Below are 27989 nucleotides of genomic sequence, written 5' to 3'. Positions count from 1 at the left end.
GCCCCGACGGAGTACAACACAGTATGGGATGGCTGCTGGAGAACCAAACCAGCCCACAGCAAGGATGTGCCCTCACAAATGTAAGCAAGCATTCACTCAAAACTGGAACAAGCTCTGTTTCAGACAGCAGTTGTATGAACACACCCCAGGAAACACACGTACCCATGTGACTCAGCATCTAATGATTACCCTTACTAGGCATGCGTAGCCAGCAAACCTAGTCATAAATCCCTTAATCACAGGTCAAAAGAGTCGTCAAAGCCTGCACTGACGGATCAGGAAAACGCTGAAGCATTTGGGGTTTTTTAACAAGGAACATCAGCTCCTGTGGAAGAGCAAAAGTACTCAGAGAAGCTGCATCAGTGACTTACAGACCAAAGTGACCTCTCAGACCTGCATCCTAAAAAAAAAAAAAAAAAAAAAAAAAAAAGCTCAAAATTTACTTTAGAAGTTTCTTATTTTTACAGCATACTGGGAAATGTGAGGCCACAGCTGCAGTCCTGTGTCCAGTTCTGGGGCACCCAGTACAAGAGAGACATGGACATACTGGAGAGAGTCCAACAAAGGGCCACAAAGGAACTGGAGCATCTCTCCTGTGAGGAAAGTCTGAGAGAGCTGGGACTGTTCAGCCTGGAGAAGAGAAGGCTCAGGGGGATCTTAATGTATATAAACACCTGAAGGGAGGGTGCAAAGAGGATGGAGCCAGGCTCTTCTCAGTGGTGCCCAGTGACAGGACCAGAAGCAACGGGCACAAACTGAAACACAGGAGGTTCCCTCTGAACGTCAAGAAAACACCTTTTCACTGTGAGGGTGACTGAGCACTGGCACAGGTTGCCCAGAGAGGTTGTGGAGTCTCCATCCTTGGAGATACTCAAAAGCCGTCTGGACTTGGCCCTGGGCAACCTGCTTTAGGTGCTTGAGCAGGGGGTTGGACCCGATGACCTCCAGAGGTCCCTTCCAACCTCAAGCACTCTGTGATTCTGTGAAATAAAAAGACTAGTTCTCTTCAGTCACTGATGAGACACCTAGATCAAGTTTTACAGTAAGTTTGATGCATTCTTGTTAACGTGTATCTAGAACAGGTGATGTGTTCTTCACAGACCATCACAAAGATCTTGCTGCATTAACTTGGGATTTGTAAGAAGCTGCAACTAAACAGAATTTCAGTTTCCATTAATATGCAGACGTAGCTTTTAATTTAAAAGAGACCATTTTAAGTATTCTCAAGGCATGTTTAGAAAATACCGCCAGCGGTTTTTTTCCTCATTAACACAGGCAAGTATTAAACACATATGGTGACCCAAGATGCAAATAGAAAGGATTTTTCAAAAGCAACTAACATGTTGGGAATCTTTACCGTCTACTATTCTCAGAAGCAAAAAAACTGCATCTTCAATCATTTAAGCACCTCTGAAAAGCTGGTCTTGTAAGTCATGGAATTAAATTTACTGCTACCAGAGCGTGCACCAGGAGAAAGGATTGGGTGTTAAAGAGAGGAGGGAAAAACCAGCAAGAGCACTCCTAACCACAAATACAGTATTTTGGTTTGCATCCGATAACTGCTCTTTCAGTTTAGTCAAGGCAATAAGATTTACTGTGCAAAAGAAACTGTACTATTAAGGTGAAGAAAAAACATCCAGAACTTACTCTCTGTGAAGACTGCAGAGCCTGTTAGTATTTATGAAATCTGAAGTGGCTTCAAAGACTCCTCACTTCATTTTCTTCTGTCATAACAAAAAGCAGCACTAACTCATTAAATTTTAAGGTGAGTTCACCACTAAACTGTAACTGTTTTAATAAATTCTGACCTCCTAGGAAAAGGCCTAACTTCTTTGATGTGTGTATGTTTGTGTCCCCCGTATCAATGAAAATGACCACAAGATGAAAAGAGAAAACTTGCATTTGTTCAGAAACTTGAAAGATCAAAACACATAAACCCTGGAAGCACCCAATATTATGACCCAAAAGCTATGTTTGATGGCCGTATTTCTGTACACAGATTATTTCATAGATTAACCTGCCACCGTGCAAGACCAGGGCAGTGGGCAGAGAGAGAATCATTTTTGGAAGACCCTGATTAAGCACTTACTGTCAAAAGCTTTCCCTCTGATCAAACTCTGTGTCATAAAAATAACACATTAGAGGAAGTCATCTCTCCTCCTAGTATGGATGCTGCCATGCAGGTATTATTTAGCTGAGAAAAATCTATGTAGGAAAGAAAAGGAAACAGTGTTACAGGATAAAGCTAGATATTTGGGCCTGATGCAGTCAGGTTTGGGCAAGAGAGCCTCCAATTCGGGATGGCAGATTTTTCTGCACATAATACTGGAGTATTTTGGTAATAGCCAGAGCTTTGGCGACTCCGAAGTTAGAGAGTATCATTGCTAAGCCTGGTAAATACTGGGGGTAAGGAGAGGGAGGAAAAGACCGGGACAAGCCATTGAATAGCTACATAGCTTTAACCCAAAAAATTCAGCAAGGTACATGTTGTGCTTGACTCAAGCATTCCTGAATAGCATTTTTTTTCCAGACCTGTAAGAAACAAAATATCAGGAAATATGATCTATTACTCCTTAAATAAAAAGATATTCACCACAAAACTGTTAATGGGACCATATTACACAAAACACAGTCCCATATCTTCAAGAATCCCTAGGGATTTGGTGGTGACTGAGTCAAAAAACAAAGCATGGCTTTTCAGCAGACAAAATGAGGTGAAATGGGGTCTTTGTTAATTTTCCAACAGATCTGCCATTGCTTTGGGTGTTAAACAGTTAATGCTCCTCCTTAGAAGTCTCTGTTTTAAGGAGTGAATACTCAAGTATCAGAAGGACACTGAAGACACAACACACATATGTAGTATCACATATGTATCCACAGACATTGTTCCATACCCCAGAAGTATACCTGACCTTTAACAGCAGCACTAATCACTTCTCAGACACTGCAGAAGTTCCCTTTCCAAAATAAAATATTAAAGTTGGGTTTTTTTCCCAGGTCTCAAACAATATTGAAGCTCTTTGGCATCCGATATTGCCCCAGCCATTCACTCTTATAATGAACTTCAGTTCCTACAAGCTTTGAATATCACACGCTGGAAGGAGGAGAAGGGGTAAGGCCAGGGAACAGCTTCTGCACTGGTTACCTGCTGTAAATCACCGGGAATTAGTTTCCAGCCAAGCAGAGAGCAGGGCTGCATGTCAGCCCCCTGATTTTGCCTCCTCAGTCGGGATCTCCTCTCTGCCAGTCTCTCCGAAACTGGGTCCCACCAAAGAGCGGAGCCAGGACAGGCTTTTCCCAGCTGCTGCCCTTAATTCCTCCCTCCCCCACAGGCGCTGACGTCAGATCACCAGGCCACAGCAATGCTGGCAAGGCGGGCAGGAGGGCCAGGAGGGAGGTCAAAGCCTGGGTGATGCCTTCACCTAGAGCAGAAGCCATAATGTGCCAAGGAGCGGCACACATACGTTCAAGAAGCAGCAGCAGCCTCCCCCACGCCGCTCAACAGTCGCCTCCTGACCTAGGACGATCTGAGCAGACCAGGTCTCACTAGTGCCACAGTTAAAAGTGTTAGTTTAAAAACCTAAACTCATCAGTCTGACATTTTAGCTCAGGTTAGTCCCACCTGCCACCAGCCAAAACCATCTCCGACAGCTTACCTGCAGAGCTGGAAACACAGCATGGCTCATCTTCAATTCAGCCTGGCATCTCAGCCCAAAACCACCTTTATTATGGCAGAGGGATGAGCCAAACATACTTGTGGCCACCATATGAAAAACAGTGAAACATAACTCAGGCTTTCAGGGATTTTGGCACAATTTGGTATCATAACACCACAAATTAATTTTATATTTTATTAGTTTCACAGCTAGTAGCTTAAATGTCAGCTTCAGAAGAACATAGACTAGGACTAAAAAAAGCCCTCCTTTTTTGAATAACTAGATACAGCATTTGATAACTAGATATGGCATTTAAAAAAAAAAGGTTTAAGACAGCTCACACCTCTAATTCTGAGGAATGAAACTACTTATCACATGTTAAAAACTAAGGCAAGATACTGTCAGGTAACACAGAGCACAGGCACCTGGGATCCCTACTTTATTAAATATTTCCCCTCCCCACCCACATCTCAACTACCACGGGAAATGCGATACCCGAGAACTTGTCCGTCATCCACTCCACATTCACACAAGCTTAACAGTACCACATCTATTCAATCTAAAACTCTGCAGCTGCAGTAACGAAGCATAACACGAAAACATGACAAAAAGCTGTTATTTTCCCCCGTTTGCCCCATACATACGTTTAAGCCCAGTGATGACCTACAGAAGCACGCAGAGGCTCACAAAATACAGGCACACCTACCAGAGCTTTTCTGAAGGAGTCCGGGTTGACAGCTTGGACTGTAAAACAGCCATTTACCCAGCACCACGGCTCTGCCATCCTCTCGGTCTCCTTGAAAGTAAGTTCTCCAGCAGGATTTCCCTGCTCCTACTCTTCCAACACTGCTGTGCCTCATCGCTCCACATCAAGACGCACCCAGACACTGCACGCTTTGAGGGATCGGTACATTGCTGGCTACTACGTAATTTGAACGTGCGGCCAGCCCCTAGTTCAGCCAGGCTCAGCTAAAGCTCAAGATGCAAACCTCACAACAGAAACAACATTCCCAGGTCTTATTTCCAAATCGGATGCCACCCAAATGCCACCCCAGCTGGGGGGCAGGAAGAAGTAAAGGAGGGGTGCGACGCAGCTTGCACTGCACCCCCACCCCCACCCCCCCCCCCCCGCCAAGGGAGATCCCTGCAAGCAGCTGTAGGAAATACTACCACGATCAAAGCCAACTGCACAGCAGCATGAAGACAAGGAGCAGGTCTGGCAGGGCCAGCGTACCAGCAGCCACAACACGTCCCCAAGACAACAACTCGGGAGCCCAGCTAGGACGAGCTGCGTTTGTACAGAAAGATGTGACCTTTACCGGGTTCACTGCCATCCTACATACACAGTGTTTACTACAGCCTGTGACTCCTGGCTCCGCATCTCACCTGGACGGTGGCGGCGATGCACACCTGTCCCCACAGCCCAGGACGGTTCCTCCGTGCTGGAGGGGCGCGGGGAGCAGAGCAGAGCTGCTCCTCCACCTGGGAGGAAGGGACGGGGACAGCCGGACACCCCCAGCGCCCACGGGGACGATCTCCCGTTTCCCGCAAAGGGATGAAGAAGGCCCAGAAAGACCGAGCCACCGGCCGAGCTCCCCGGTGGCTCCTCCCGCAGTCCCCCCGGTCCGCCCCCCGCCGCCCCCTTCCCCTCCCAGCCCCGGGAGAGCCGAACAAAAGGCGACGGAAGGAAGGGGGGCAGCAACCCCTTCCCGGGGGTCCCCGTCCCGGGGGGCGGCGGGCTCTGCCCTGCCCGGCGGAATGCACCGCGCCCCGCACACAGCCCTGCCCCGGGGTGAGGGGGCGCGTCTGTCCCCCAGCCCGCGGAGCGCGGGGCCAGCGGGTTCCCCGCCGCCCCGGCCCGGGGAGGTCGACGCCGGGCTGGGGGCGGAAAGGCTCGGCCAAAAAAAAAAAATAAAAATAGTATTATTTCCCCCACACCCCAAAGGCGGCCCGGCGGGGCACTCACCCTGCTCGTAAATCGGAGCAAACTCTCATTCACGCTCCCCGCGGTGCCCAGGCCGGCGGAGACAGGCGACGCCCCGAGAGCCGCCGGTCGCTGAGCTACGCTACGCTACGCTGCGCTGGGCCGGGCCGGGCCGGGCGCCGCCGGGGCCGGGCGCGCCCGCTCAGCCCCGGACAAAGCGCGGCGCCCCTGCCCGCTGCGGGCGAGGGCGGCGGCAGCAGGTGCCCGTCCGCCGCCGAGGCCGTGCCGAGCGCCCTGCGCAGCCGCCGCCGCAGCGCCCCAGCCGCTCGCCGGGGCCGCGCCGCTCGCTCGCCCGCCCCGCCCCCGGCCGCGGGCGGCCCCGCGGCGGGAGCCCGCAGAGGCGGGGGCGGGCGGGGCCGGCGGGGCGGCCTATGGGCGGCCGCACGGGCGGCGCGGCGCGGCCCGCAGGAGCGCGGCGGCGGCGCAGAGCGAGGCGCCCCGCCGGCCGCAGGCCGGCCACAGCTCCCGCGGCCGGCGGCGGAGGCGGGTCCCGCGGTCTGCCCGGCGCGGCGTCCGCAGGCTCTGCGCGGAGCGGCGACGAGCAACCCCCCAGCCCCGCCGCCGCGCCGGCGCCTGGAGCTCGCCTGCGAAGGAGTCCAGACGCCTAGCAGGCAAGATCCTCCATACTGTGCTGGCTGTTTATGGTGCAGTCTGTGCCGCCCTCTGGTATATGCATTGCACACCGGAATAGTCTGCAGCGGGGATTGCGCTGTCTAAGTATGCTATTTGTTATACAGCCTATACCGTAATGCTATGTGTGGGTAGCGGTAGCGTGCGTTGTGGCCGGATCCTCAGCCCCGCAGGACCAGGGCTTCGTTGTGCTCCGGGCTTGACAAATACAGAGACATGGCGGCAGCCTTGCCTGTGCTTTGCTGTAAGCGTAGGCATCGTATCGCCGGAGCTAATTGCGCACCGGTTAACCGGGGGCTGAACCACGTGCCTGAGCCCGGGCAAGGCGGTGGCAGGGCTGGGGGCTGCAGTCCAGCCCGGGGTACCTGCTCTGGGCTGCTCTGCCTACAGCCTCACCACACACACGCTCAGGAACCCAGGCCCGCAGGGAAGGGGTCATTCCTGTGTATAGACACCTCTATGTCAACACTGTGTATGTTTGTTAATTATTTAGTAAGCATATAGGGCTGTACACCATTGCTCATGCACCGTTCATTGTGTTTTGCACTGCTTGTTGTTAACCCTGATCTCTTTTTCATAGCTTAAGAAATACAGGGAGTGTGTGCCATAAGAAACCCTTTTATTTCTCATTCCTCTCGTGTCCCATCTTCTGGGTTTGGCAATGCAGGGACTGCCTAATGGAACAGCTGCCGTGCAGCATAAGCAATATTATACAATTTTGTAATAGATTTGTCTACCTCAGCGCATGTCTCTAGTGCAACGGAGACGAGCCGTGGTTTGCTGCACAGCGTCCTCCGGCAAGCCCCTGGAGGGGATGGCCCTGGCTCTGCTGCTTTTCTCCAGCAGATTTGTCCGTTTGCAGGCTGGTGACTGACGGCACGTTCTGCGCTCGCCAGCGTCCTCGTATTTCACGTCATCTCATGCCCTTTGCATGCTGTCTTTGTAACTCTTTATTTTTTGAGATCGAGAATTTATGAATCAAAAGATGGGGGAGTGGAGCCATGTGGAGGCTGAGTCAGATTGTGAAAAAGGAAAGCCAAGCGAGAGTGTGCAATTGCATATCACATTTACAAACACGGTTTCATTCATCTCCATATGTTGCTCCTGTTACTACTAATAAAGCTCTGGTTTCTCAGGCTGGTGCTACCCTGGGAATGCTGTTTGATCTTCCTGGTGTTTTTACTCTATAGCCTCCACAGTATTTTTGTTACAGTGTGTTATTTTCCTGATTATGTTTTTATTACATTGAACACATGTTAATAACAGAAAGAATCTGATAATATGAATGTACTTCCCACACCCTCTTCTTTTGTTCCTATTATTCAATCTGCAAAGGAGTGACAGATTATTTACCAGCAGCAATTTTTTCCCTCTATACTGGTAAGATTTCCTAATTATGAAAACAAAAAAAGCCTTTTCCCTGAGCATGCACCCCTGTTTGCTTCCTCTTTCTTTCCTCATCCTGCTAATGATACCCAACTCTATCATGGTGATTTTGGAGCTGCAGGAAATCTAGCTTTGTCTACTAAAATATTTCTACAGAAGCCTCTATACGCAAAGGGAGCCAGAGAGCAAGGTCTGCTTTAGGCGTAATGGTGTCTGGGGTTTTCTTTCCTGGCAGGGAGGTATAACTGTGGAGTGTACAGTAATTAATTTAATCCAACACTGGGAGAGAAGAAGGAAGAAGATGGACTGTATTGGGAAAAAATAAGGTTTTTTAAAGTTTCAGATGTAACATGTAAGTGGCAATTTCAATGACATTCATGATTTCTATTTTAGACAAAAGGCAGCAACCTAGTACAAGGGTATCGTTTGTCTTCTCCTGGCCTCATCCTTTGTTCTCTTTGGGTTTAGCCTGTCACTTTCCAGGGCTTGATACTGTCCCTCATTGGGGCAGCAACACCTCTCACCCGTGACTCTCAGAAGTGCTGTTGTGGCAGGTGATTTTTTATCACCAACTGCTTATTTCACATTTTCTCTGCTGAGCAAGGTCTTTCCTTCTTATGACCCTCCGCGTCTCTCTTCTCTGTCTTATTTATGCTTCAGTATTTCTGTCTTGCCAAACATTGTGCTGGTTACTTTACCTTCCCCCTTCTCTCCGCTTTTTGTCCACTCACACCTTTTCTCTCATTTTTGTCCCCTTTCATGTATCCTCTCCTTCCATCTTTTTATTTCTCTTCTTCTGTCCCAGTTTTTATACTCTTTCTGTCTCCTTTCTGACATCTCACCTCAGTTCACTGCCTTACTCTACCTTCCTCTTGACATTTTTTCTCCACGCTGTTCCTTTGGTCATTGTCCTCCTTCATCCTTTCTCCTGACTTATATTTACATATATATGTGTGTATACATATGTCTCTGCTCCACTCTAGATCTTCCATTCTCCAGCTGAAACAAAATAATGACTTCTTATGTTGATAGTCTGATCCTATTGCATCCCTTTCTCAGCAGCTGAAATACGCTGCTCCTGCCCATCCTCAAACACACGTATCGGGTAGACTGAAGAATTAAGTATGTGGGAAATGTTCCTAAATTCAGCAGTGGACTTGAGAAAGCGGCTCGCTCAGGCTGCACCGTGAACAGAGCAGTTATCGTGCCCCCACTGACAGTACCAGAGGAGGATTGTAAGCCCCCTGAACCCACGGAACTAATGGCATTTTCTTCACATTTCTAATTTTCTGATTTTTGGTAATGAAAACTATAATTTTAGATAAGGGACACCGCCATCTATTTGAATGATCCCTTGAATCCTGGACTGATCCAAAATAAGACCCCACAAAATGCTTTTCTTTCTTGCCAATTGTTTTGTTTTATACATTTGTTAAGCCACTTTTGTGCAGCTATTGGGAGAGAAATGCTTTTTTCCTCGTCAGAGCTAAGCTCTGCCTCTGAAAAGGGCTCTGTGTGGGGCGAGGCTGGGATCTCGGCTCATCAGCTTCCCTTTTTTTCTGGAGCCAGAGGGAGAGGAGAGAGCTGTGACTGTAGGATCGTATGCATTGGGTGGGAGATGGAAGAATAGATGCATAACCCAAAAATGCTACATTAACCTCAGGGGGTGGGGGTGGAGTTGTTTAATAATATTTCCCCTTGACTATCACTGACTACAAACAGCATCACTGGGGATCAAGGGCAAATGTTAGATTTTGCTATTTAAATAAGACTCTTAGTTTAAAAAAAATCTGATTTAATAATTAAACTATTTTTTTTTGTCTTTCAAAAAAGCATAGTGCTAACTGGCTGGAATGAAAACAGCTCCATCCCACGGATTCCACCTCCGCTTTCTGGCAGCTTACCTGACTCATAAAGAGAGGGGGGGATTTTATATGCCACCTACATCAACTCAACATTTTCCTTTGTGGTGAGAGTTAATCACCACCCTTGTCATATTATTTCACCGACCTTCTTGAAGTTACGATCTGTCAGGGGGGATTGTTTATCTTTCAAACCAGCCCTAAAACTTCTTATAGAACAGGGTTTTTTTTCTGAATTTGGTGAAAATACACAGGCAGTCCATTGCAGTAAGGTTTTCTGTGTTATTTGTTAAAAACTGGCATTTACCCCAGGATCAGGGAAGAGAGGTTCAATTTGCAGAGTACTCATCTCTGACATGAGATGTGCCGCCTGGGGAGTTGAGATGCATCAGCTGAAGGTAGAGGACCATCCCCCAGGTAATTATTGCAGGAGGTGTGCGCTGAGGAAGAAACTGGGGGGTTGTAGCCACGATGATCAAGGATTTAAGAGGGCAAAGTTTTGTCAGCAGAGGCAATGTTTATATTAGACGGAGTCAGGAAAAATGGACATGTTTTGGGGCACATAAAATATCTCCTTATAACCTGTTTGTATAACCTATGTGACCCTGTCTCTTGTGAGGAGAGAGATTGTATGTAGTAGACTGATATTTGTCAAGCAGAAAATGCTAAACAAAAGAAGACGGGAAGATAAGAATGAGAAAAAAACACGAAGGTGGCGATACAATAAATACAGCGTGCGCAGGAGGCAATGGAAGAAGGGGTAGGAAGAACTGAAAGTGCACCTCCAGGAAGGTTATTGGCAGTTACAAAGAGGACATGAGTTACCCTGGAAAGTGAGAGGAAGCTTGAGCAGAAAAGCGTGTGACATTTTTGCAGAAAAAATTGTTGTCATGAGGTACAGGGAGGGTAGAGAAGAAGGAACAGCTGAGACCGCACTGGAGCTCAGCACTTAAAGAGAAATCTTAGTGTGAAGGAGGGCCAGGGAAAGCATTTGATAAGAGCCTCCTCGTTTCTCTGTCACAAGGGCAGGCAGAATCAAGGAATGGGAAGGAAAGGGGAAAAGCAAAAGAACTGAAGTGAACCATTGACAAATGTGGATGAAGGAAGGGTAGGGAAGCTGCTGCCATGTTGACAGAAAGGGAGAAGTCCTCTTTGGGTCCTCTGTGGGACCTAGAAAATGATTGAGTAACAAGTGGGGTGCTACAAGACAGGAGGCAGGGAGCATCCCATCAGGAACAAGCTGTCTGACCGTACCCAATATAAATATGGGTTATTTCCATTCTTGATGTGTGTAAGCTTTAAAATGCATTGCAGAATAGCAGGTATGGATGCTGCAGCTGACTCGCCGTTCCTGTCACACCTTTCTCTTTCTCCCACGCCAGAATTAATCCCATATTCTCTCCTCTCCTGCACTGTAAGTCTTCAGCCCAGCTCTGATCGTCCTTCTTATTGATTGCGCCTGCCTGATAACTGGGGCACAACTCAAGATAAGGACTCAGGAGTCACCCGCAAAGATGTGCTTCGTGAAGCAGAGGCACTAACGAGCTCTGTGGAGGGTGCGTGCTGAGAGAGGCACCAGCAGGGAGGAAGAAGAGCAAAGGGCGAGTACTTCATCTGAGGAAGAAACACGTTGGGAGACTGTAGCAGTGCGGAAACTAAAGGTGTGGAAGCCTCAGGAGGAAAATGAGTGTAGGAGGATGGAGCCATGGATGGTTAAAAATAACAGTATGGTACAGATAATGTGGCACTCCACTGGCATTTTAAACCCGCTGCCTTTGAAAACCCTTCTGTGTTTTGAAAAGCAAGCCTTACATTTAATTGTTCTAATTGCTACTGACCAGACAGGACCACTGGCATTTTGGAGCTGTCATTTTGTCCAGCAACCCCCATTTTCTTCACTGCTGGTCCGGTGGTTGCAACTGAGTCTTCAGCAGAGGGCTCTTTGCACCCCTGCCTGAAGTAAATATTGATGTATCCCTAATTATGCTTTGATTTCTCTGGAAGGGAGATGGCCTTTTTTAGCTTGTATCAGTATAGTGACTGGCACACTAAGTCCATGTGATAATGATGCTATCACAAATTAGAGCTAAATTAAAACACCATTCACAGGCAATTTGTATGATGTGGCATTTGGGCATGGGCTAACCTGGCCTGAAAGCCATTTTTCTCAATGTTTCTGGAGAACTGCAAGCTTTTAAACCCCGTGGCTATACAAAGTAATGTGTTAGTCTCTGTACGAACATCACATGTTGGACGGGACCAAGTGGCAGCAAACCTACTGGGGCTTTGAACCTCCTGGCATTTGAAATGGGTGTGAGAGAAAGAAGGAAGGAACAATAAAGAAAAGAATAAAAGAAAGAGAAGTGCAAAGTGAAGGACCTCTGTGCATTTTGATAACAATTCTTCAGTAGCACAGCAACATAGAACAGAAGGACATTGCCTGGTTAATGTAGAGCAGTTACTTGCTACTGCCAGAGCCATATCCTAGAAATACTTTTTTTTTTTTTTTTTAATCTGGTTTTGTCTTTGAACTATGGAAGGTATGGGTTTCTTCCTCTTTCTCCCCTCCTCTGTTGCCCTCATCCTCCCACTTCCAAGTATGGATGTAAGTGAGGTTCCTTCTCATCTCCAGCGTAAATTTATCCATGAACATTTTAAAATGGTTTATTGTCAGTTCTTGTGCCAGAGTTTACTTTTACCTTCAATAACTCTTGTGTCCTTAGTGCTCACCCCTATCTATTTCTGGGGAGTAGACAGCTCCCTCTTAGGTGGAGCTGTCCCAGCCATGCTTTTCTCCTCTCCTTCCATCTAACAGGCTCTCCATTTTCCTGCTTTGTACAGAAAATGACCTCTAACGCTCAGAGGACTTTCCGCCTGTGGTAATGTGATCTAGTGGCTGCAGCAGAGAAAGGTGTCAGCAGTCCTGGATTGTATTCCCGATCTGGTTATTGGATGATGTGAGATCTGGGGAAGGACATTTATCTTTGTTTCCCCGCAGGCTCCAGTAATAGTCACGCATCTCCATTTTACAGTAAAATTGCTGTCACCGTGCCAAATTAATTATTAATACACACATTACAATATTTTCAGTATCCTGTAGCAATGAAATCTGACTCTGTGCCACTCGCTGCCCTTTAGCTTGTGACATGGCACGCAGTCCTTTTGGATGTACCCGTGTGGTACCCACGGCTCCTGCATTTACACTCCATGTTCCCAGGCACCCACGCTTTACAGCCATGATAAAGCAGCTTTCACGTATTCCTGACTTTCTCATTAATTGCATGCTTTCCACTATTTTTTTTTTAAATCATTTTTAGGACTTGCTGAAATGTGGGTAATGTAACTGGGAAACGATGATTGAAGTTACAGACTCTCATTTAGAAAGAATGTCAGTCATGATTGATTACAGCTGCACACATCATGCCCTCGCCTGGCTCTTTCTCCGCACATAGGAGGAGAGTTGGTGGTGCTCACTGCCCAGGTCTGTTGCACATACGTGCATTAGACCCATATACGTGGCATGAAGGTTGTTAAAAAGTTTTGCTGGGATTGTTTCACCCCTGTCATTGAGGACATGGTAATACTTACGTTGTGATGTACCCATCACATCACTCTTAAAAGCCTTAATGACCTTGGTCTGTTCTAATTGATCTGGTCTAATTTGGGAATATAGCTTTCTGCTTTGGCATGGTTTTCTATCCATACATATTACTCCCAGTCAACGTGGTATGGACAGAGTTTGGGGTATGATCCCTGCTTTTGTTTCTTTTTGCTACACAAATTATCTGTAGCACTGGAAAGGGTCACAGAAACATACTGAAACCTGGGGATGGAGCATGTGGGAGGAAGAGGTGCCACATGTGTCTGCGTTGGTTCCCACGTAAGTCCTGCCTCAACTCAGAAGCAGCTCTCATCTCCTGGGGCTGCTTGTTCTCCCTCTCCCACCCACTTTCCCCTTATGGCCTGCAGGTGTTGGGCTGTAGCTTTTCATGGTTTTGGCCATGGCTGAATTAGTACATTTTTAATGGATACCTTTTTCAGCACCAATGAAAATAGCCTAGAATTTTGATAATTCTCCGTTACTCCATAAAATCCATAAAAATAGTTTGCTTAAATGCCATAGCAGTTCTTTAGGTTTATTATCATTACTATTTTAGAGACCATGGCTCCATTGTAGAAGGAGTTATTTAGATACAGCAGACTAAGTAAGTATATGGTCTTCTGCTTTTCCAGAGAAACTGAAATGATGAGGTCAAAGATCAAGCGATTTTCATTTTTGTTAGGCACAGAGCAATTTATTTTGAATCTATGCTTTTTATTTTCAGTAGCATAGGATGTCATGGAATAAGTAAAACACTTGTGGGTCGTAGTAATGGGTCATTAGTATTACAGACCCCAGTCACCTGTGATTTTTGTTCTCGTACCCATTTCCGATCATCTGTACTTTGCAAATTGCCAAGGAGATTTGTACAGCTTGCGATGCTGCTGAGTAGCTGAGCTGCTGCGACGCCTTGCTTGCTTCTCCTGCCCAGGAGGATTGCTCCAGGTCAGCTGGAGATCATCTGCCTGTAAGCGGTTGGCAGGCTTTGACTTCTCCCTGCCTTCAGAGCAACTTTACTGAATTAGTCTAAGGACAGGAGCTAAACCCTGCACCAAGGCACAGAGTTGCTGCTGACAGGTTGACCCCCAGGGGGTCCAGCTGAGTTGAAGTGGGATATGAAGGGAACAGAAGCCTGTTGCTCATGGAAAGGATTCGTGGCAAAAGAAGCAAATCCTGATGACTGTGAAACTTGGAGAGGAAGCTTGTGCTGAAGTTTATGTTGTGTTAAGGTTTTGACTTATTGATAAAACCCCAGGAAGGGAGTGAGTCTGGCTGTGTTCTCTGTTGGACTGTGTTTGTACTGAGGGCTTTCCGAGGGTGGTTGGGATAATACACATTTCTCTTAAACCCTGGCACTCTGTGGGAAAGCTGACTGGAGTGTAATTGTAGCAGATGCTGGGTGTACTCTCTTAAACATTGAACGGGTATTGAGCTACAGAAAACATCATTTCTCCTCTTTGCATTTATTAGGTCCTGTTGGTCAGGCGTGTAGATCAGAGAGATTCCAAAGCAAGTAGCTAATGAGTGCTCTTATAAAGAGCAGATAAAAGTCACACTAAAGCTTCTTTAAGTACTCAGTTATTTATTCACAGTAACAAAACTCTGGTAAAACGTGGAGTCTGATTTTTATAAAGTACTGAGCCTCCTGGATTCCAGTGGAAATCAATGTCAGCTGTTGGTGCTAAGCATCTCTAAACATCATATTTGTCATTTCAGACCCAGGTTAAACCTCCATTGACTTCGGGCGCTCCTTAATCAGAGTAAGGACAGCAGTATTTAGCCTCCTGACAGTCATTCTTCTTGCAGCACTGTGTGTCTCTGTTGTTCTGCTTGACTCATGGATAAGATTTTCTTTTCTTTAAAAATTCAATGTATCTTCTCTGCAGAGAGCTCTGATCTAGGGTCCTTCTCCTTACTTTGTACATAAGCATCTCTGATTGATACCCCCACAACCCTGAGAAGTATTTGCAGCTTGGGCAGAAGTGCACAAGAAATTACAGCTGTTTCTGGTGATTAAAAATGTGTTTTCTAAAATCATAAGTGGAAATGCTAGAAAAGAAAAGAAGAGAAAAGATAAGATTACTGTAGGGAGTATCCTGTACTGAACTCCCAGGCAATGTGTTAACACATGCAATGATAAGGATCAGTCAAAGGGCTAGGACGCCAGTGTATCTCAGTGCTCTGTTCTGCTTGTATTTCTTCTAAAGATATCTAAAGATCACTTTGAACATAGTGTGTCTGTGTCAGGGAGTAAGTTTGTACCATTTCTTTCTATGTTAAGGAGGAGGGGGCATCTTCAGTTTTAACATATTTTCATGGTCCAGTACGCAAGCATGAATCTCTTCACTAGAAGAATTGCGTGTGTGTATCCGAGGTTAAAAGTTAGCCATTTAAATGATAACTTTACAGGAGCAGTCATATAAAATGCAGCAGAGCATGTGGGATTGGGGATGGGGCCTTATTATTGATACTGGATTACCTGGGAGGAGACCTGGGATCCCAAAACTGATCTCTGCACCCCTCCACCATTGGAAGAAATCAGACATTTCAGACTAGTTTACCTTATTCTAGGAAATTCTCCTCATTACTTCAGAAGAAAGCAAGTATTACCTCATCATCACATGCTAGACAACATGCCGAGAGGAAAATTCTTTCCAGTCCAAAATATGACTATCAGTTTTTGCACGTGAGGCAGCATCACCGATGTCTCACAGTGACTCATCATGCTTCTGGTCTGCTTTACTACCTAAGGCACAGCTTGCTACCAAATAACCATAAAATATCTGCTTGTTTTCTCAGTTATTACTACTTAATGGCACCTGTTGGATGAGCAAATTCTTTGTAAACTGTGTTTACCAGATCTGCTGTCTGTGCTCTTACAAGCATTTTGGAGCAGATGAAGCCATTAGAAAGCCTTTTCCTTTTGGTGAAACTTTCCCTAATTTGTTGCCCTTCTTTGTGTTTCAGAGAGAGTGAAACAAAAACCGGCAGCTAATTTAACTTTACGTTTCTTGACGTGTAGGATTAAAGCCAAATTTTCCTTGGAAGAACCCCCTCTTGGGACTGTTTTTCCTTGCAACTCACGTACCCGTGCCTCTAGGGCTGCAGTAGGTTTCCCATCCCACTTCCTCATGTCCTCTCCGTGGTCACGCAGGTAAAACCATAGGGTGCCCCGTGGTGTGTACCCTTTATATTCTCTCTCTTGAGTAAAAGAACGCTGACTTCTAATAGCCGAGATACTGGTCCGTACAGGTGGGGAGTAGGACCTATCCTCTCTGAGTTCTTCCAGGAAAATTGCTGCTCCAGTTTCCAGTGGGCAGTTCCCCAGACAAAGTAGAAGGGCCGATCTTACTTCTGATCTTAATGAAGAAACTTCTGACTCGTATGTACAAGAAATGAGAAATGAGTACTGTGATGAGGATTAGAGGGGCCCTGCCTCCAGCCAGGGGGAGGAAAGGGACAACCGGGTTTACTGGACTGTGTGGATTCGGTGGCCTGGCACATCAGACCCACAGAAGTATAAGGCTCTAGTAGACACCGGTGCACAGTGTACCCTAATGCCATCAAGCTATAAAGGGGCAGAACCCATCTGTATTTCTGGGGTGACGGGGGGATCCCAACAGCTAACTGTATTGGAAGCCGAAGTGAGTCTACCTGGGAATGGGTGGCAGAAGCACCCCATTGTGACTGGCCCAGATGCTCCGTGCATCCTTGGCATAGACTACCTCAGGAGAGGGTATTTCAAGGACCCAAAAGGGTACCGGTGGGCTTTTGGTATAGCTGCCTTGGAGATGGAGGAAATTAAACAGCTGTCTACCTTGCCTGGTCTCTCGGAGGACCCCTCTGTTGTGGGGTTGCTGAAGGTCAAAGACCAACAGGTGCCAATCGCTACCACCACAGTGCACCGGCGGCAATATCGCACCAACCGAGACTCCCTGATTCCCATCCGTAAGCTGATTCATCGACTGGAGAGCCAAGGAGTGATCGGCAAGACTCACTCACCCTTTAACAGTCCCATATGGCCAGTGCAAAAGTCTAATGGAGAATGGAGACTGACAGTAGACTATCATGGCCTGAACGAAGTCACACCGCCGCTGAGTGGTGCCGTACCGGACATGCTAGAACTTCAATACGAACTGGAGTCAAAGGCAGCCAAGTGGTATGCCACAGTTGATATTGCGTTTTTCTCAATCCCTTTGGCAGCAGAGTGCAGGCCACAATTTGCTTTCACTTGGAGGGGTGTCCAGTACGCATGGAACCGACTGCCCCAGGGGTGGAAACACAGCCCCACCATTTGCCATGGACTGATCCAGACTGCACTGGAACAGGGTGGAGCTCCAGAACACCTGCAATACATTGATGATATCATCGTGTGGGGCAACACAGCAGGAGAAGTTTTTGAGAAAGGGAAGAAAATAGTCCAAATCCTTCTGAAGGCTGGTTTTGCCATAAAACAAAGTCAAGGGACCTGCACAGGAGATCCAATTTTTAGGAATAAAATGGCAAGATGGACATCGTCAGATCCCAATGGATGTGATCAACAAAATAACAGCCACGTCTCCACCAACTAGCAAAAAGGAAACACAAGCTTTCTTAGGCGTCGTGGGTTTTTGGAGAATGCGTATTCCAAATTACAGTCTGATCGTAAACCCTCTCTATCAAGTGACCCGGAAGAAGAATGATTCCCTTCCCAAGAAGGGAATAATATTTATTAGTATTTTATTTTATTTCAAGTATTAAACTGTTTTTATCTCAACCCATGAGTTTTCTCACTTCTACTCTTCCAATTCTCTCCCCCATCCCACCTGGGGGGGGGGAGTGAGCGAGCGGCTGTGTGGTGCTCAGTTGCCGACTGAGGTTAAACCACGACAGCCAGCTAATAGTCCACCCATGGTCACCCATGCACACCGCTGGCAGCAACTTGGCACTGGTCCTACAGATTCAGCAGCAAGGCCAAAAACGAACAAAAATGCTGCAGGAGCTTCCCTGCCTGTCTCTCCCTCCATCAATATATCAGGCCTAGGGAAAACAGAGACAGCATCGGGCTTCACATGGGATTTCTCAGCAGGGCTCCTCTCCCATCTCAGATCTAAGAGACTGCAGTGATTTGTATCTTTGAATGTATTTTCAGTTCATTTTCCTTTTAATGATGCTGAAGAAAGGGGTGTCAACACAAAGGAAGATGTATCTGTCACTCCACACCGCTCTGGTTTCTAGCAGCAGGCAGGCTGCTGCTTGGAGCTGGCAAGAAAAAAAATACCGTGGTTGGTTTTGTTGTTGGTTTTCCAAGGAAGGAAAAAAATGCCAGCACTGATAACTGATTGACTCAGAGCATACAAAGCTGTAAAGAAAAAAATGTGCCCAAAGATTTTCGTCAAAAACCTGAAACCTTCCAAATGTCACCATGATGCTTCAGAGTGCCTCCTCTTGCATGGCCATACCCTGTGTCCCAGGGACCTGGGTGGCTTGGACCTGGAGATGAACACCATCTGCTCTCCTTAGGGGTCCTTGTGGGAGTTTCTGCCTGCAGTATCCCATGGGAAGTGTCCATCTGGGGAGCACAGCTCATAAAGCATGTTCTAGGCAAGAGGTACCCAGCTTCAGGCTCCAAGAGTCACAGCCATTGCTGAGGCTGGAGGCGCCTCTGGAGACCATCTATTCCAGCCCATGCTCAGAGCAGGGTCGGCCACTGTGGGTTGCTCGGGGCCACATCCAGTTGGGTTTCAAGTATCTCCAAGGATGGAGACCCTACAAGTCTGAGCAATCTGTGCCAGTGCTCAGTCACCCTCACAGTAGAGAAGTCAGTCATGATGGTAACACTTACAAACGCAAAAACTAATAATTATAACCTCTTCCATTTTTCTCCTTTATTTAAAGGAAAAAGAAAGAAATGCAACTATTTTCATCCAAAACCACACATTTTTTAAAGGTAACCTAGTTTTCCCTCAACAAACTCTCCACGTGGACACTTTGGGAATAATCCCACTACTTTTATCTTCATACCAGAGCAGCACCTGCCTGTGGAGTGCATTACACTGTTGACAGAAGGGTTGGTGATACTGTTGGCCATTATTAACTTTATTTATTTAGCACCTAGCAAATGCAGTCAGGCTCTTTGTGCTAGGCACTGCCCAAACAAACTGGAAGGAAGACAACCTGTTCCCAGAGAAGGTGTTATTTACCTGTTAAATAGTAGGCTGCAAAGAAATGGGTGGAGGGAGGCAAGGACACCAAAGCTTTTGTACTAATCTCTGAACTTTAGCATCATTGCTTCCCTCATCGCAGCCGTACATGGGAGAACAGCAAGATCCTGGCTGCGCTACCCGAGAGCATTAGCCGGTCAAATGATGGAGATGTCCTGTAGGTGTGACCTTTTCTGGAGACATATGAAATCAGTCTGGTGCCTGTTGGGCGCTGTATTCATTTTTTAAAAGCTGCAGTACAAGTGCACTTAACAATTAATAAATATTTTAGAAGGACACACTTTTTAAAAAGCCTAAGAAATAGTCATTTACATTTTTCAGTTGTGATGTTTTTCAGTCAGGAAATTAGCTCATGAGGAAAAGAAGCAAGTGCACGGTTCTTTCTTCTCTTGGAAAAATGCCTTTCCATTGAAAAGACATATTTTGAAGTCTGCAAACGAGCGGTAGGGGATTTCTTTTCCCGATATTGCTTCCCAAGTAGAGGAAGAAACGAAGAAAAAGCATGGTTTCACCAGAGGAAGAAAATGTGGTGATGAAGAGGGCAGATGTCAGAGTTTTGAATGGTGTTCATGACTTTCGGGGCAGTCCAGCACCTGCCTCCATTAGGCAGAACACCTGGCAAAATTAATAAAGGGGATGATGTGGCAGAGTCAAGCACATAGTTTGGTGAAAATCGTGTCTGTGGAGATTTTAAAGAAAAGGTAATAAACTGATCTAGGAGGGCACGCCTGGGTACCCTCAAAGCAAAGTGTGGAGCTCTGGAGGCTCCTTCCAGCTGCACATTTCTGGAATTTCTGTGACACTGTTTTTCATATGCTCAAACTGAGAGTTTTGCCATGCTGAGTCTTAGAGTCCACTTTTCTCTGAGCATCCCACGTGTCTCTGGGCATGATCTTTGTCTGTGGTTTTCCATCTAGACCAGCTCACTGGGCTGTGAAGCTTTGCCAGGGGGTGAGTTCACCTGAAGGAGAACTACTCTCACAACATGCCCATCCCCTTCCTCTTTCTATGAAACTGCTTTTCCTTTAACTTCAAAGAGTCAGCAAAATATGTTAGTTTATGATTGTCAGGTGGTATACATTACAACTACAAGTTTCCTGAAACTGGGAAAAGATATTAATGTTCATAAACCAAAGCCAACTAGAAGAAAGCATCAATAGCTTTCAATACATTTGTTTCTTTTTTTCTTTTCTTTTTCTTCCTATCTTCCATACCTGATGTTAGATTGCTAGTTATTCCAGGGATTTGAGAGGGGTTTATATGTATTTACCCAGTTTTGGTGTTGGTTTTTTTTAATATTTGTATGCTTTAGTCATGAGCAGTTTGAGGTTTTGGTTTAGTGGTATGCTTGCAGCCTGTTACTACATGAAGTTTTCCTGTGCGCTGGCCTTTTCCACCTAGTTAGACAATATCCCATTTTGGACTGACAAAATACTTGTTTTTGCAAGATGAAGCAAAGGAAACTTGAACAGGTCTCTCAGGCCTCACAAAGCAAAACTCCCATTAATGGCAGGGAAGAAATTGCTTTGCTTGAGCAAAATCTCAATGCTAAGGACATTGGTGCCAACTTTCGCTTCTAGCCAGGTGGGCATTTTGGAGGGCTATGGTGGAGACATTGCTTCCCCATTCCCTAGCATCCCAAGCAGTGCCAGCCTGCCCTTACAGCTGGGTGTACCCCTACTTGAAATGCTCAGTGTTGCCCTTTGCCCATCACCTGCCAGACCGTGCGGCCGCCGGAGCCCAGCCTTGGTGCCTCGCAGGGTAAAGCAGCCGGCAGCAGCCTTGATGCTTGCTGCAGGTAGAAGGCAGCATCTCACGTACCAAGAGTTTGGAGCTGTGAAGGTTTCTCACACAGTTTGGAAGCAGGAGCTGGTATCCACCGAGATGTGGGCATGTAAATCCAGCCTTAGCATGGAAGCTGTCTGCGCCCACAAGGAGCAACCAGGAACTTCTTAAAGACTTGTTTGCAAGACAGCTGCTGTGTCTGGCTTTGATTGCAGATGCAGACAATAGTGGAGAAACCAGGCCAGGATGGAGGGTGGCGTCTCATTCCTTCCAAAGGAGGAGAGGCATGCAGCCGTCGCTTTGGCACAGGCACCATTTAGGTCCCTCTCTGATGCTCTGTGTGTGCAGACCATATGTTACATCCGAGATTTCTCTCTCCTGTTTACTTCTATCCATTTTCCCATGTGCCATCAGCCCTGAAGCTCTTTTTTCTCTTCTAGTCTCTCTTGGCCAACAGACTGTAATTCATAGGTCATCTTCAAAGGAGGCGCAGAGCAGTAAAAGCCCAAGCCCTGGGGTGATGCTGGAAGCTGATCCTCCAGCAAAGCCTGGAGAAGCCTTGCCTTTCAAGGGAGCACTCAAAGTGTCCTCTGAAACACAAAACTGTTTAGTTAGTTACAACAGAGTAACTACCCTTACCCTTACCCTTACCCAGAGTAATTACCCTTGATGCACGTAGTAAAACACGTGTAAATGTGTAGTGTAGGGGAGGCACCCAGTTTTATGACAGGTTTACATAACTTCTGGATGACAGCAGTCAGCTGCAGGTCAGGGCTCTGCAGGTTGTGGCCTAATGAAGAAAAACTCGGAGAGAGCATTGGGCATCTTTGATGTAAACTGCCCAGCGGAGGCCTGCTCTCCCGAAAGCAAAAAGCACCAAATAGCAAGAAACAATTTCAGTCGATGTAGCTTCTCTCCATTGACACGTAGCCCAAAAGCACTTTGATTTTTGCCTGCTATCCACATTCCTGTTTCTCTGTCAGGTGATTCATGCCACCTCCTCTGAGCTTTTCTACTCTGGTATTTTTACTAGCTAATGTGAATACAGAGAGATTCCAGTAGTTCAGCTAGCTAGCTTAAAACTATATAATTTTTGTGTTCCACTGGAATACATGGTGTAAAACAGTAGCCGCAGACATGCAAGCACTCTCAAAATAAACTTTTACCTACATGCAAAAAACAAAGTGTCTGTTGGAGATTGTAATAACCATATAAAATCATTTTGACCAGTCTCATATAAAGGTGGCTTCCGTGATATCTTGCAACAGTTTCCAGCCCATTCCAGAAAGATTTAATTTAATCCATGCTGCAGTTAGTGGTTCCTTTGGAACTGCAATGTTCTTCTCAGAAATATGTTCACCCCCAGCCTGTATTTACTAAGTAGATGCCAACTAGGCCTGGGTTCAGCGACGTTTACAAGGCCAGTGTTACAGGGATTTAAACAGAAAACAACAAAAAAACATACACAAACCAGAGGAGTTCTCACTGGCAGTTCAAAAATGCTTGCACGGGGTCATGGGATGTTTGTCTCAGATTCAGAGATGTCACTTGTCTGCAACTCAGACTCTCTCATCTTTCAGTAAAACTATACTGTAGAAGAATAAAAAATAATTTGATTTTTTTGTGTTCTTTCCAAGCAGCTCCAAAACCCAGAGAAAGAGGTCTCAGGATGCCGGAGCCAGCGAAGTCCACCTCTGCCCCCAAAAAGGGCTCCAAGAAAGCCGTGACGAAGACCCAGAAGAAGGGCGATAAGAAGCGACACAAGAGCAGGAAAGAAAGCTACTCCATCTACGTTTACAAGGTGCTGAAGCAGGTCCACCCCGACACCGGCATCTCCTCCAAGGCCATGGGCATCATGAACTCCTTCGTCAATGACATCTTTGAGCGCATTGCTGGAGAAGCCTCCCGCCTGGCCCATTACAACAAGCGCTCCACCATCACCTCCCGGGAGATTCAGACGGCCGTGCGCCTGCTGCTCCCGGGAGAGCTGGCCAAGCATGCCGTCTCGGAGGGCACCAAGGCCGTCACCAAGTACACGAGCTCCAAGTAGCCAGATGCCACCTCTCCAATGGGACCATCAAGCACCAGACCCTCCGCGCAAGCACAGATAGGCAGCCACGGTCCGGATAAACGTCACAGCTATTATCCACAGCAATTTACAGCCTTGGGATGGGCATGACAAGCTGTCTGGTGGAAGAGGAGACGGTGATCTGGATGTCGGCTGATTTTCATAGTCTGTTCGGGATGTGCGATGGGTTCTGTGGGGCTGGTGGAGGAGGCCTCTGCTTTCACATCTCATCCAAAGGACTGACCGTCTGCAGTATATCCAAACTCTCCTCTGTGCTTGGCAAACATGCATGTTTGGCGCTGGCAGGAGAGACTGGCAGCGGTAACACAGAGACGCCGTCTCTGAAGTCTTCCTGTTTGGCTGCTTTCTCACAGTCATCCGAGACGGGCACCGAGGAGTCAGCGCTGGTATCCTCTCCCTTGTAGCCTAGATCCATCCTGGTGTACAGTGGCACAGCCCACCCCATGCCGGCAGAAGTGGCATCGACAGCTACCGGGCACAGGCTGTAGAATACAGTGTATTGATTCAACAGCTATCTGTGCTTAACAGCCTGTTTTAAAGAGCAAGCCTGGCAGGCAGGCAGATGCCCAGGATGATACCAAGCACTGTTCCTCCTTGTCACTCCTGGTGGATGAGCCATCGAACAGGCTGAGGGTGCCGGCGCTGGAGCTGCCTGCTGCCTCCCACCTTGTGCTGAGGTGGATGGATGGACAAGGGGGGATGGTGGGGCTGGTTCGCTGCCTTCCCTGGCTGCTGCTTTGCCTGCTTTAGGACTTGCTTTGATGTGCAAGACATTGCTAATTCTGCTGCTTTTCAGATACTTTCCTCCCTCGATGCTGCCTGGGTGCTCCTTTCCACTGTAAGCGTGGGCGAGACAGGGTGGTGCCCAAGGGTGTCCCCTCTCCTGCGAGTGCTGGGGTGGCACAGGACAAACAGAACAGGGGTGTCGGGAGGGGACTGAGGATTTGGAAAGGCATTTGGGTGGCTAGCACAGTCCGGAGGAGAGGCAGGCTCCCCACAGAGATCGCTGCGGGCAGCTCACCTGGTCCTGCCTTCCCTGCTTTATTCACTGGTTAGAAAGCAAAATCAAAAACTGGGGCTGGGTGGATGTATAGGGACACTTGCCTGCATCCCAGTGATATTTTAAAGATTAAATAATTTTAAACTACTTGAGATACTCCCCGTGTCTTCTCAAAGTCCACAGTAAGGTGAGCAATAATAAAATCCTGAATAAAGCCATAGAGATTAGTGGAGGGACATCTCAGTTGCAGGTTTATCTTGCCCAAACTGCTGGATAGCAGAAGAGGAGCATGTGTAGAATTGGTGTGAAGTTGAAGCTTCCTACTCAAAACACAAAATTAGCCAACATTTTTAAAAAATACCAAAATCTCTGGTAGGCAGTAGCACTCATAAAAAATATTCATGTCTTTAAAATAACAACTGCTTTCTGCAGTGTATTCTGTAAATAAAAAGGGCAGCAAAGACACAGGATCCAGAACTAAGTGCAGGTTCTCTCCAAACTCCAAGACCTTGTTTTTAATGAAAAGGTAAATTCATACTCCAAAACAACAACCTTGCAGTACATCTCTCACTTTCCCCTACATTTATCTCTATCCTGTTTCTTTACACTTTGAGAGTGATGGGGACCCTTGACAAATTTATGTTGCTTTTGGAGCTGTAGGACTCTGCAGCTCCAGAAGATTCATTTATTTCTTGTTTTTATAACAGTGTTGCAGTCATTTTCCAGTTGGTCTGAGGAAAGGACCGCATAGACCTGCTCAACCAAGAGCACCTCAGAAACCCGAGAGCAGCATGGAGTTCCACGTGGTCTCTGTGCAAGAGCGAAGGTCAAGTTATTTATGGGCTGCTCCCATCCCCCTCCTGCAGCTTGGAGTTTGAACACCCCACACCCAAAAAGGGGCTTTCCTCCCATACTTTGCTCAGTGATAGCACACTCCAGCCACGTTTCATACCGTAATGCCAGCAGGAATGCCTAGCGATATCTTTCAGAAGGACCAAAAGCCGGGTCCCCAGCTGACAATGCCCACAACAAGCAGCTGCCAGCAGCAGTACCTGTACTCGCTAGCATTGGTAACCCGGACCACTTGGCCAGGACACTGTGGAGGTGACAGCTTAGCACTTCCTTCACTTCCTTTTGTTTTCCAATCAAATAGTCAAAATCAGGTACCAAAGATGAAAATGTATCTGCAGTGGGCCTAGAGCCACCGTCCTTGGTCCCTCTCCCACCAGAAATCAGACAGCGGATGATGCAGAAGGGGAATATAGGGAGTGAAGAGCTGGCTGGCAGTGCTGGAGCTTTCTCCTCCTGTCCCTATGAGCTGCAGGTCAGAATTCATCCCCTTGGGGAGTCCTCCTGAAGGTAGGAATTCAGAGTGGAATAAATCCGCTCCAGTTCAAGCGGTGTGTGCAAGCCAGGACACACATGTCCCAGGATTACCCGGCACAGCCTCTAAATCCTCACTCTTTCGAGCAGAACAGAGTCCTGCTCCAGCCTCCGCAGGCCACAAGATGTCAGGAAAATGAGATGAGATGTTGTCCCTCCAGGGTCTCCTGGGCAGCTCGGGGAGCCAGGGACAAGGGTGGGCGCTCGGATGAGAGCTGCTGGCCCCATACACATGCTCACAGAACTGGTCTCATTTTCTTCGGCCGCTGTTGCCACTCTCCATTTTTGGAGATTGTTTCAGAGAGAGGAGAAACGGCGATTTAAGGCTATAAAAATACTTGAAGACTTAAAGAGGATTTTTATATTGTCTAAAGCCAGGTGACTGAGACTGGTCATCTCCATCCATTTATATTTTAGGCTGTCATTGCACACGTCATTTGCTCTTCATTCTCCCATGGTATCGCTTTTTTACTTGCCCCTGACAATGTGGAGCACAGGATTGAGGAACTGATCCAGGTTAAAATGAACCTTTTTTTTTTTTCTTTTCTTGCAAGCCTCATTTTAACCCAGTTCTGGTGGCTGCTCTGATCTGTCACTGTCATATAGACGCTTGTGCCAGCCAAGGGAAGGGCTGATCCAGGAAAGGCAGAAAGCAGCTGGGAAATTAATGGCCTTAGTGTCAAAGGAGAAATGAAGAAAGGAAATCTGTGTCTCCTGCAGTGGTTCAGTTAGCAGAAAAGACGTGGCTTTTAAATACACCACTACGGGTGTTACCCTTGCAGTGTCCCACAAGCAGTTTCTCTGACAGTCCTGGCGCTGGAAATGGACATATCCTATTTCTGCAGATCCCAGAGGACTCAAGTGTTACACAAGGGAAAGGGAGCAGATTGGGAAAGGGACTCTGCTCCCATTCAGCCACCAAACCGTAGTGGTTGGAGGCTCCTTGTTCAGCAGGCAAACAGCGTGCCCTTCCCGCAGCTGCCTGCTACTGTATAGGCACACGCTCACAGCAGTTTAACAGGAATTATTTTGACTGTGATGAGCTAGACTGAGCCTTAAAAGTAGAGGCAATAGAGAATTGACTAAAAGTTCAAGCATCGATTGTCCACTCAGTCAACTGAGGTGTGTCATATTCCACAGTTCCCTGGTAAGAGGATTTGCTGCAGAAAAGGGGTTCTGTGCTTCAGGACCTGTGCTTTCAAAAAATACCTATTTACAGCTCTGGAACTGATAAAACATTTTTAAAATGAAGATAATACACCAAGCCCCACTGTCCCTACCTGATTCCTACTGCAATCCCAGAAGCATCTCTGGGACATTCTTGTGTTTTGCCAATTAAAAAAAAAAATCAACTGCAGATTGAAAGTTGGAAAAGGAAGCTGAAAAAGTGATACAGGTTGATATTAACCTCATAGTAACCCCATGGAGGTCACTGCACAGTTATTTTTTTCATGTACAATTTAAGAAATAAAATTAGCTGCTATAGATCTACTCCTGATTTTTCACCCTGCTTCCCTAGAATAGCTTACAAGTCCACCCGCCCTTCACGGCAGACCTCAACCTGCAGAAGAACCGAGTGGCCATGTGCACGGAGGTTTGCTCCTGCTCAGGACAGACAGGTCTTCAGTCAAGCATGGGTCAAACGAGTAAAAACAAGTTGGAGGATGAGTGCCTGTCCTGGACACTTGCGTGTTCTAGGAAGGGATGCCTGAGCTGAGACCGCTGAAGAGCCCTGCCTGGAGGAGGCACGTGGCTGTGTGCCCTTCTGCCCTGGTGACAGGCAGCCATGTGGAGGTAGCCCCAAGTCCCGGCCACCCCTGGAGTCAAGCTTGGCATGGCCTCTGCACAGCCCTGAGCGTTTGTCCCATCACAGCATTTCCTGACAGTTTACATCCAGACCAAATTGTTTACAGGGAAAAGAAGAATGTGAACTAAACCATAAAAATCACTTGCTGCCAGAATTTCGGAAGTTCCCTGGGACCAGCACCTGGGGAGCACTCTCTCGTGCTTACTCTCCATGCATGGTATCTCGTGGGCTTATGTACACAGTTTTTCTGACAGTGTTACATCAAGTATGATCTATGTTATATTACTGCTGTTTTATGACCTATCTTACAGCTAATGACCTGTTTTCTGTTAAATGTATAAATAAAATGTAAATGCCAACCTGTTGAAGGTCAGGTGAGACCCAGCTGTCAGGATGTCTTTGCTTCTGCCGTATCACCAGGTCCCCCCCCCAAGCCCTACATTTCTCTTTCTCTCATCGTATTTCCTCCAGACCCGGGGTGAGAGCAGCCACTCTTCCAGCAGAGATGGAGCCTGGCTGGTCCTGGCAGAGGGTCAGTCAAAAACCAGAGTAGCCCCTCCACTGAGGGCATGTCACAGGCTGCCACCGTGAGTCCTCACGGGG

General features: G+C 47.1%; 2 protein-coding genes across 5 annotated transcripts in view; one reads left to right on the top strand and one right to left on the bottom strand.

The window, feature by feature from the left end:
- GRAMD4 (GRAM domain containing 4) overlaps positions 1-5727 on the bottom strand; it is an 89239-nt gene extending 83512 nt beyond the window's left edge. For both annotated transcript variants that reach the window (XM_076329032.1, XM_076329022.1), the window contains exon 1: positions 5623-5727. In XM_076329032.1, the coding sequence (XP_076185147.1) occupies positions 5623-5651 (29 nt within the window). In that variant the 5' untranslated portion in view covers positions 5652-5727. The remainder of the gene's footprint in view (positions 1-5622) is intronic.
- A 406-nt stretch (positions 5728-6133) lies between these two features.
- On the top strand, positions 6134-27766 carry LOC143156077 (histone H2B 5-like). Of its 3 annotated transcripts, none has more exons than XM_076329008.1 (2): positions 6134-6251; positions 22748-27766. In XM_076329008.1, the coding sequence occupies exon 2, from the start codon at positions 22777-22779 to the stop codon at positions 23155-23157; it is 381 nt and encodes a 126-aa protein (XP_076185123.1). In that variant the 5' UTR covers positions 6134-6251; positions 22748-22776; the 3' UTR covers positions 23158-27766. The 3 variants fall into 3 exon arrangements, with proteins under 3 accessions (XP_076185123.1, XP_076185112.1, XP_076185104.1); XM_076328997.1 differs by having other exon boundaries at positions 6185-6357; XM_076328989.1 differs by having other exon boundaries at positions 6185-6357; positions 22745-27766.
- The last annotated feature ends 223 nt before the right edge of the window (positions 27767-27989 follow it).

The sequence above is a fragment of the Aptenodytes patagonicus genome, chromosome 1 (genome assembly GCF_965638725.1).
Source record: "Aptenodytes patagonicus chromosome 1, bAptPat1.pri.cur, whole genome shotgun sequence".
Classification (NCBI taxonomy): Eukaryota; Metazoa; Chordata; class Aves; order Sphenisciformes; family Spheniscidae; genus Aptenodytes; species Aptenodytes patagonicus.
The sequence above is the reverse complement of the archived record's forward strand: the minus strand, read 5'-3'. Positions and strand labels throughout refer to the sequence as shown.